Raw genomic sequence first — 10870 nt, forward strand, 5'->3', positions numbered from 1 at the left:
TAGTTTTTAAATTCTTTTCTCTCTTTAAAATTTTAAATGAGGTCTGGTCAGAAAAAAAACTCTCAAGAGCAGTGAGCCAACTATATCTGAATATCTAATCAATACAGTGTGGAATTGACCTCAGTAGTATTAATTATGGTTACACTATGAAACACAAATATTTCTGGTTGTAGGCAGAGAATATATGGTTGATGGATTTGATTAGCTCAAATAATCAAGGCACTCGATATATTGGAACAAAAATGTCTGAAAAATTAGGGAAATGCAAATAAAAACAACATTGTAATTCTCTATCATATATGTGAGAATTAACATTACAAAAAAATAGAGCAAGAGAAATCACTCAGTAGGTAAAGGCATTTGCTTGACATTTGAGCTCAGTCCCCAAGGCACATATGGTGAAAAAAGAGATCATACTTCTACAAATTGCATTCTGATGTCCATACATGTGACATGGTATACTAGGGCTCTCTCTTTCTCCTTCTGTTCCCCTCCCCCTCGGTATAATCTTTTAAAAAAGAAAAAAGAAAAAGAAACCTAACAAATACTGGCAAGGATCCAAGGGGGAAAAGGAACACTTACACACCAATGCCAAAATGTAATTTAAGGTAGACATCATAAAGATTAGAAACAGAACTACCACAAGATCCCCTGTATGTCACTGCTAGGTATACATTAAAAGATGAGTTCATACCAAAAATGTAGGATATATACATAATGGAGTTAGATTCAACTATACAGACAAACAAGCATGGGCTGGAAGAAAGTCCAGGGAGTAAAGTGTCTGTTGTGCAAACACAAAAACCTGTATTTGAACACCAAGAATCTACATAAATTATCAGGCACAGTGACACATGCCTGTATCACCTGCAGTTTGGCGCGCAGGTGGTGATGGTGGTGGTGGTATTAAAAAGATAGGTAGGTCACTGGAGCTCACTGGCCTAACCTATGAATTCCAGCTTTGACAAAGGACCATCTCAAAACAAAGTAGAAGAGACATTAAGAAAGACATGGATAATTTCTGATTTCCAAACATATAAAATGCATATATATAATACAGATACAAAAAAAAAAAAAAAAAAAGCTAAATTCAGAAAGACAAACAGGATGTTTTCTCTCATATATGAATCTTAGATGTTTTTAAAGTTAAGCACACATGTAAAAACATGCCTATATACATCATAAGAAATTTGCTAAGGGGAAACAAGAGAAAGTAATAGGTAGAGAATATATAGTCGATGGACCTGATTGGCTCAAATGATCAAGGCACTCAATATACTGGAAGAAAAATGTAAGTATGAAACTGCTCTGCAATGAATACACCCTAATATGTATTTTTAAATAAATAAAAAAAATAGCAGTGATCAATAATAATAAGGTCTGATCTCATGACTTAACTCATAACCCACATTTGCTACTGCTTAAACAAATTAAAGTAGTAAGGTGACTCACTCTGCCTAGTCTGTTTCCTCAATTGCAGAATATCAATAATTCTGTCCTAGTAAACATCACAAAATAGTGATGTATTCCAAGTCCTTAGACAGACCTGGCATATACTTATGTTATTTACTAAGCCCTGCTGCTGCTGCCACTGCTGCTACTTCTACTACTAAAGCAAATACGATCACTGTCAATATGCCAGCCAATAAAGAACAAAAGAAACATTATTATTGCTCATTTGCTTGGTTACAAATGTTGGGACTCCTCATTTTAAAAGTATTACTCAGTATGACATTTTACGTAGTCATTTAAACAGCAGTGAGATCTGTCCTCACAGAGCTTTCAACCTTATGGTTGAATCCTGCTACAATTTAACTTTTGGATTTACCTGGTCTTCCCACTTCTCACTAGCAGGGACTATAGACTTGTTCTACCAACCATTTGAATAACATACTAATCTGACATAGATGACATATTTTGATTTGCAAAGGATATTGAAATGTTTGTTCCTTTTTCCCCAAGTAAAAGAACAGTAACTTTTAAGCCACAAGTGGCAAGATCTGATTTTCACCTTTTGCAAAAGAAAAATAGGGGATTTGGATAGGGATTAAAAGAACTTCTTAGGGGAAATGTCTAGTTCATGCCTTTAATTCCAGCAGTGGGGAGGGACAGAGGCAGGCATATCTGGTTTTGCAGTCTGCCTTGCATATGTAGTGAGCTTCAGGACAAGAGGAGCTAAAGAAAGCTCAGTTAGAACTAGTATGAAAGCACTCAGATTATGTGTGATTTAAATGAGGGCTTTTTTTTTCTTTATTGTTTTACTCCTATCTAAGGTTAAATAGGAAAGGCTTTTAACAATTACTATTAAATTCATTGAATCAAATATATATATATATATGATGCCCGTGACAGTTTCTACCATGTATCTTTGGGAGGACAGAGGAAGAACAGAAAGTTAGACTCATAGAATGTGGTCTGCTGACTACAATGTAAGGTTTACATGTTTTAAGATACCCATAACTTATTTTCATGTAGATGGCAGAGGTACTATTTTGAGTACCAAGTGACAAAGCTAGACAAAGATGTCTAACTGAAGATAAAATGTGGAAATCATCAACATACACATTTCTTGGGGAGAGGAGGAGTTCAAGACAGGAGTTCTTTGTGTAGCCCTGGCTGTCCTGAAACTCTCACATATATCTGCTGGCCTATGTCTTCCAAGTGCTGGGATTAAAGGAACATGTTGCCACTGCCCAGCTCAGCATATACATTTTAAGCTAGAGGATAGTTATAGAAGTCCTCCATCCAGCACATGGCTTAGAAACTGAGTAACTATTACCATGAAAAATTTGAATGAAATAGACAAAAGTAACCTTCTCAATCTCACTGGAGTATATGAGACATATTAGAGCTATAGGTCATTACTTAAGAATTTTAAATAATAAGCAATTTAAAGCTAAAAGGCTGAGCACAGTGGCATATACATCTTTAATCCCAAGTCATAAAGTAGAGGAAGGTGAGTCTCTGTAAGGTCAAGGACACCCTGATCTGCCAAGGTGAGTTTTACATCGCCACAGTTCAGACCCTATCTCAAAAAAAAAAAAAAAAAAAAAAAAAAAAAAAAAAGATAAAAAGATAAAAATAAAATACTAGATCATTTTAAAATAATAAAATAAAATTTTTAATCTGGAAAAGCTGAATATGAATAGTGATGCATTTAAAAAGCAAAAGAAAGGTAAATGATTTACTCGGGCTATAAAAATGAGATGACAGTGGGTTTGTAACTTACTCAAGACTTGTATTTCTAGATGAGTTAGAAAACATGCAACCACTGTTAGCTAGCTGCTTTCCAAAATTTCTTAAAGACATGAAATTTTTTTTTAGTTAAATGCTTTATATCTAGGGATTTTCCTGGTACAATATTACTCATGTTTGACAAGGGTAAGTTAAAAAAATAAATTTAACTGTTCATAAATGGAATTCTATCCTTTAGGTTCCTAATCTAAGTGAAGACTAAGTGGTTCATTCCACATTTCCATATGCTTTATACTCTACTTATAAAATAAGTACAATTCTATACTACCCCCACATATTACATATTACACTTTTGTGTATTCCCAGGTCGTTGTCCCCCAACTCCAGGTTTAAAAAATTGAAGAAGGCCAGCTCTCACAGTGTGTTCAGCAACTCAAGAAGAGATCTAGGTCCGTGCAAGAGGAAGATTAAACAAGCTTTGGAACTGATGGGAGGGCAGACCACCAGTTAGTATCCGTGACAGAAGTGCACTCCTGAGAGGCAAAGAGGAGTTCATGCTGTTATGGAGTTTCATTCTGCTTGTTGCCCTCACAGTCACTGCTTCCCTCATAATCTCAGTTGTATGACAACTCTACGGGGGCTTCTAGCCCCTCACTGGGCAGTATCATTGGCACTTACAATAATAACAGTGATTGATCTTTTTCAAGCATTGCTGCTGGAGCAGATTAATGAATCAACCACCACCCTCAGAAGAATTTAGAAATGTAGATTGCTAGGAAAGTTAGGTTGCTTTTGTGGCTTTGATGTAGAAAATCTTGGTGAACAACTTAAAGCTCAGAAAGGCACATTCTTGATAGTTGAGTGAGAGATTTTTGAGGTTAGGAAACAAGAACAATGGCAGCCTGACTAGTACTAGCTGGCATGTCTCTCTTGCTAAAGCTGAGATGGTGATCAAAGCCATGACTAATTTCTTGTACCCATTTTTGCCCTTGACTTCTGGATATGATTTAATAAAAATTGGTCGTATGTAGGTACACAGCCTGAAGATTTAAAGAATTAATTAGAATTGACTAATTGCTTCTTATATGTATAAAAGTTTAGATTTATGATTCTTTTAGAATTTTTATAACATTGCATTTTAAGATAAATAATAAAATGATTGATTCTTTCTTTGTAAAATTTCAGCCTCCCAGTAAGAGAACTGCCTTGCTTGCTTACACTTTGCTTAGACACGAATGTAGTGGATTCTTAGGATTAATTTGATTTTCGCCTGTAAAATGTAAAACGTTTAATCATGTAAGGGTGTAGGGGAATCTGCTGGGTTTTTTTTCTTTTAACTTACACTCATTGTAATCATTCACTTAAAGAAAAAGAGACTGTAACTACATTGTATCTTTTATACTGCATAAAAGATTTTCCTGTAGGATATAAGCTGTGGAAGGAAAAAAAAAAAAAATCAATTTGCCAGAGCCATGTTTCACCCACAGTATGTGTGAATGTGTCCCTGCTTTACATAGTTGCCGAACCTACATCTCCTCCTTGGATTGCTGAACACACTGCCAGAGCTGGCCTCCAACATAAAATAGCAAATGAACATGTCAAATATTAAACAATACTCCCTTCAAATTGAGAAATACCATGTAACAAACATTTCCATAGGAAAAAAAGTGCTCACAAAAATAATTACCCTGACTTTGAATAGATGGAATGAAAGAAAAGAGGGAGGGGGAGAGAGGGGGGGAGAAAAGGGGCATATCTGAGATTTCTAAATTTCTATTTAACTAAATTTCTTCTATTAGTTAAAACTTCATTGTACTTGGGTAGAGCACATGAAAAAGCAGCATAAGATACTAAGAGTTGAAAATTTCAGAACCTGATACTTCACACATTTGATTGTGAAAAACCTCTTCTTTTCATAATTAACTTGTTGTTCTGACAAAATACCCTGGACAAGACTGACAAGATGGCTCAGCAGATAAAGGGGCCTGCTGTCAAACCTATGTTCAATGCCCAGAACTCACACAGTAAAAAGAGAAAATGTCCTCTTATATATGTGCTCTGTGGAATGCACAATGTACACACACACAAGCTCACAAATATACTTAATAATTGACAAAGGAAGCCTATGGGAGAAAGGGTCTACCTTGGCTTACAGTTCCAAAGAGAGATAGCCCATTATTGCGGAAAAAGCCATGACAGCAGGAAAGGGAAGCATACAGAAGGAGGAAGCAGCAGTTGAACACGAAGTGGGACCAGGATAGAAAGCCTCCAGGACCATCCCTAGTGCCTTTCCTCCACCTGTGAAACTTTCACAACTTTCCCAAATAGCATCACTGGGTTGGGAAACAAGTATTCAGACCCATGAAACTATTGGGACATTTCACATTCAAATGCCAGCACCCCTTATCTTCCATCTCTACACACATACACTTGAGTACAATAACTTCCTTCTACTCCTGTTTTGTATACTGATTTTGAGAAACTACAAAATGAGTTCGTATTAATTCACAGAATATAAAATGAAAGGATCCTCAAGGTGATTCTTTTTGTTTTACCTTGTCATTTCTGAATCTCTTATGTAATCTTCATTAGACTGACAAACCACAACTTCATATCCTTCCATTCTAAAAAAAAAGTATATAGCTGCTTTTCTAATGTAGCTATACTTTATAGACATTATTCTCTGAATCCATAGTCATCTGTCATTCTTTTCTTTTTTCCTTCTTCCTAGAAAGTGCTCTTTAGCTTATCCTAATTCTGGCAAAGATTACATAGAAAACAATAGGAATATATTATTAGTGCTTACATGGATCACCATGGATCGTTTTTTAGGTACCAAGAAGAAAAGACAAACTCTAAAACACTTCAATAGCAACCTTGCCTAGCTACTATTTTAAAATGTGATTACAGAACTTCTTAGTGCTCAGCAGCACATACTGAACTTCTATAGAAAAAAAAATAATCCAAATTTGCATAGATTATGAACACAGAACAAAGAATTATTAAAATAAAGAAATACACAGAGCTTTTGAAACAAATCTTAACCTAAAACAAAAATATTAACATAAAAATGTCCTTTAACTCTTCAACTACATCAAATTACTCAATTATTCAAAATATCCTCCATGGTGTACATTTGTATGTTACTGTTACAGTGTCACATAACTACTTTGTTGTTGATTTCTATGATCTTGACAGGATCTAGAATAACCTAAGACACAAGCCTCTAGTCATGTCTGAGACTGTCTAGATTATGTTAGCCTCTGGAAATGTCTGTGACAGATTATCTAAATCATATTAATCAAGGTGAGAAGGCATCTTGAATATAGATGGCATTACTTCAGGTGCTAGGATTCCATACTGCATGAACAAGAGAAAGCTAATGGAGCTAACTATTAATCTCCCTCTGCTTCCTAACCATGGATGCAGTGTGATCAGCTTCCTCAAGCTCCTGCTTCAGTAATTTCCCTTGATAATGAACTATACCTTTAAATTCTGAATGAAAATAACCCTTCCGTCTATAAATTGTTTTGGTCAGATATTTTGTGATATAAACAAATAAGTAATCAAGTCTTTAACTCAAATTGAGAAAAAGATAGTCCAGTAAATAATATTAAAAATATAGATTTTAAAGATTCTGTAAAACTATACATTTTAACTTCTTTGTTTTTCTGCTATGAATAAAAAGATCAAGGACGCTGGCCAAACTTTAATAAGCATTTTGTGTATATCACCATAGTTTAAGACCAGCTTACAGAATGCTGATGACTAAAATCAGCATTGAAGAGAAATGGCCTTTTGGTGTATTTTAAGCAAAACAATGTTTTCTTCAGATTACTACACATCAAAAACAAGACCATCTAGAAAAAAAATCGAAATTATATATATTTTTACCTGGTCTAGGTACAGGCTGGGCTGCAGGAGTTTGAGTCTTACGGGCAGATGCACCTTCCTTTAAAAGATAAAAATTGATGTATGACATCACATCAAAGTTCATTAAATAACAATTAAACACTTTAAAGAGACCTCATAAAGCTCTCCCATTCAGTTAGTTTCCCATTTGGCCAAGATCTATAAGTTTAAAAAAATAAAATTAAATAATAAAATATTTAGTAAAAGGCTGAGACAGGAGACTGTTGTGTGTCTGAGAACAGCTGATGCTATATACATAGTGAGTTGTAGGCCATTTTGGGCAACATATGAGATCCTGTCTCAAAAAGTCCCCACCCCTAAAAAAATTTACCAGTGTCATAGCCAGAGCTGCTGCTGGTGGCAGTCTATCTTGACAAAATAGACCCTACAACCATGAGGCAAAACAAACAAAAGCCCTCCTTATCTTTTATAGTACTTTAAAAGACTGTATAGTAATAAAAATGAACAGTGTTACCAATGAACAACTACTAAAGAGAAGTAATATTTTTAATGATTTAATTGCTTTAAAAAAATAATATTTTCAAAAATGGTACTACTTGACTTTTTTAACTTTTGAAGCCAATTTTCAATGAAGGGCTGGGAATCAAGCTTAAGGCCATGTACACATAAGACACATCCTAGTCTATTTTAAAGTCAACCCTAATTTTTCCTATAAAAATGCCAAAATGGTTAAATGACACACAATCTCGAATTAAAAAGATGTAATAACACTGTGGTGCTTTGAATATGGTTGGCCCAGGGAGTGACACTATTAGGAGGTGTCTAGCTGCCTTTGGAACAAGAGGAAGAACTCTCAGCTTCTCCAATACCATAACTGCCTGGCTGCTGCCATACTTCTTGCCATAATGTACCTATAAGCCAGCCCCAATTAAAGGTTATCCTTTATAAGAGTTACCATGGCCACAGTGTCTCTTCACAGCAATGAAACCCTAACAAAGACCGAAGTTGGTACCAGGAGTGTGGTATTAATGTGATAGGCCTGACTATGCTTTTGTTTGGAAGAATGTGGATTTGAGGACTTTGGATTTGGAAAGCAGTGGAAATCTTTACGTAGGGCTTAATGGACTATCCTAGCAGGAATATGGAAGAACTTGTTGCTGAGGATAATTTGAAATGTGGAAGCCTGGCTCAAAAGGTTTCAGAGGAGAAAATTTTTCCACGTGGCTGAAAGACTGTTCTTATGATATTTTGGTGAAGAATGTGGCTGTTTTTTGCCATTTCCCAAAGAGTCTGCCTGGGGATAAGGTGAAGAGATCTAGATTAATTGCTTTGACAAAGCGAGTCTCAAAACAGCCTGGTATAAATCCTGTTATGTGGTTACTAAAATTCACTTTAATGAAGAGCCTTTTGATGAAAATGAGGAAGCTTCAAAAATAAAAGTACAAAGTGTATGGTTCAAAGAAGAAAGGGGCTCTGTGCCAAGAAGTAGAATAGAGCTGAATCCTATGTTCAAGGAGCTAAACAGATTAAGAGAATGGTGACTTTGGGATAAGGGGTCACCCAGATAAGCTGGGTGTTTATGCATTTGCCATTAAACAAGGAATAATTATATATAGGTGTTATTATATATGGTTATTGCTTTCATTTGAACTTCTAATCTGGAATGAACTATAATCCAGAAATGGAGGACACAGGCTTTTGATCCAGATCTTAAGGAATAGTGCCCATGAAAAACTTAGGTCCAGGCAAGGTAGTACAAGCCTTTAATCCCAAAAGATAGAGGCAAGCAAATCTCTGAGTTCAAGGCCAGCCTGGTACAGAGCAAGTTCCAAGTAGAGAAAAGCTTAGGTCTAAGTGTGGTAGCACACACAATTAATCCCAGCATTCAGGTGACAAAGTCATACAGATCTGTGGCTTCAAGGTCAATCTACAGAGCAAGTTCCAGAACAGCCAGGCTTAAGATAGTGAAGGACTTGGAAAACAGAAAGCTGGTGATAATGTTATAGAACAAGGGGCCATGTTCCAGCCCCAGCAAGCAGCAGAATTCGGCAGCTTAGGCCATATAGTCCTGGATTTAGAGTCCAAAATAGAAGGGAATACTGAGCAACTGATGCTGGTTAGCTGAGGTAAGAAATTAGTGGTGATTAATTTCTAGTCCCTAGATAACTATGGAAAATAGTAATTTTCAAATAAACTTGATGAAAATCAGAACTGTTTCAAAAAATAGTACTGAAATAAAAAAGTATTTAGTTCTTCTCATGAGCTGAAATAAGTGTCGAATATAGGAGACACACCAAAACACAAACACAAAGAAGACCAATGTAGGCAAGACTAGATTTATGGCTCCCTTCTTGTGTTATTCAACTCCAAAAGCTCAGTGTTTGAAGTGTACCCGCATTTCTTGTCAATCTTTTTAAAATCAAGGATATATGATGGAACTTACACACAATAATAAAAAGATGATTCAAAGTTAGTGCTATTTTATATCATGCAAACCACTCAGAACCAGAAACTATGGATAAAGGAATAATTTTTGTGTATTTAGTAGAAATAAGAAATTAGGCCGGGCAGTGGTGGCGCACGCCTTTAATCCCAGCACTTGGGAGGCAGAGGCAGGCGGATTTCTGAGTTCGAGGCCAGCCTGGTCTACAGAGGGAGTTCCGGGACAGCCAGGGCTACACAGAGAAACCCTGTCTCGAAAAAAAACAAAAGAAATTAGGTAGCTTTTCAAATCCCTTCTATAAATTTCTATTCCTTAAGGGTTAATTATAGACATGTCTAGGAAAACTTTAAAACAAAATATAAATAAACAACAATAACAAAACCAGCTGGATAGCTTAGATCAAAATATTCAAAGTAATAGATACATCCCCCCCCCCTTAGGCCAGTGTTATAAAAAATAAAAACAGACCTATGTAAGCAATAATTACACACCACTTATAAGTATAAAACCTAGCAAGTCAGTTTGCAGAATTAGACAAAGAAACCTGCCACATTTATGGAGTTAGTTTAACCATAGAATTCAGATTTGAAAGAAACTAGACTAAAATTTTTACAAGATTGCGACATAACAGATTTTTACCATTTCTCTTGCTTGGAAACCTGAAGTTCTTAGAAAACATCACTAAAGGAAAATTTATCTCATTCTTCTATACCATAAGCTGTTAATCAACTTAAATCTTAAGAAAAAAAAGTACAGATACTAAATATAATTTTATTTAAATTATTGATCACTGTGTATGTGACTACTATACCTGATGCACACTGCCTAGTTACCAGTCTTAGGAATCTTGTCATAAACACTTGCTCCATAACAAGCATTAGAAAAAAAAAAAAAAATCTGACTAGTTGGTAATTCAGGCTTGAACCCAACATAGACAGGAACCATTACTGAGTTATCCATAAAGCCCTTCGTAACTGAGATCCATAATAAATCTCACTCAGTACATAAAAAGGCCATCTCAGAAGTGATGTATATGCCAGTTGTTCTAGGATGATCCCTACATATTATGTAAAATGTCCCACTGGTACCTCACCAATATGTATAACTACCGTAATTAAAAATAAAAACACCTTTTAATAAAAATTAAAGAAAGACATTGCGGGGGGATGTAAATCATAAGTAGAGAACTTATCTAGCACTATCCTGCTCTAAGTATCATCAAAAGATGAATTTAAAATATATTAAAAGTAAGTAGCAGAGTAGTTATTTTCTCCTTCCCTAGGAAAAGAATGAAAAATGTATTCAGTCATCCTCATATTCCCAATAATTAATAAGCTGTGCATTAAGGTACATGTTAGC

The 10870-nt window shown here is 35.4% G+C and overlaps 1 protein-coding gene across 1 annotated transcript in view; it reads right to left on the reverse strand.

Moving 5' to 3' along the window:
* Positions 1 to 10870, reverse strand: part of Cdc73 (cell division cycle 73) — an 89622-nt gene that overhangs the window by 18685 nt on the left and 60067 nt on the right. Inside the window, exon 11 of the mRNA XM_034513000.2 lies at positions 7090 to 7147. Coding sequence (XP_034368891.1) covers positions 7090 to 7147 — 58 coding nt within the window. The remainder of the gene's footprint in view (positions 1 to 7089; positions 7148 to 10870) is intronic.

The sequence above is a fragment of the Arvicanthis niloticus genome, chromosome 10 (assembly GCF_011762505.2).
Source record: "Arvicanthis niloticus isolate mArvNil1 chromosome 10, mArvNil1.pat.X, whole genome shotgun sequence".
Taxonomy (NCBI): Eukaryota; Metazoa; Chordata; class Mammalia; order Rodentia; family Muridae; genus Arvicanthis; species Arvicanthis niloticus.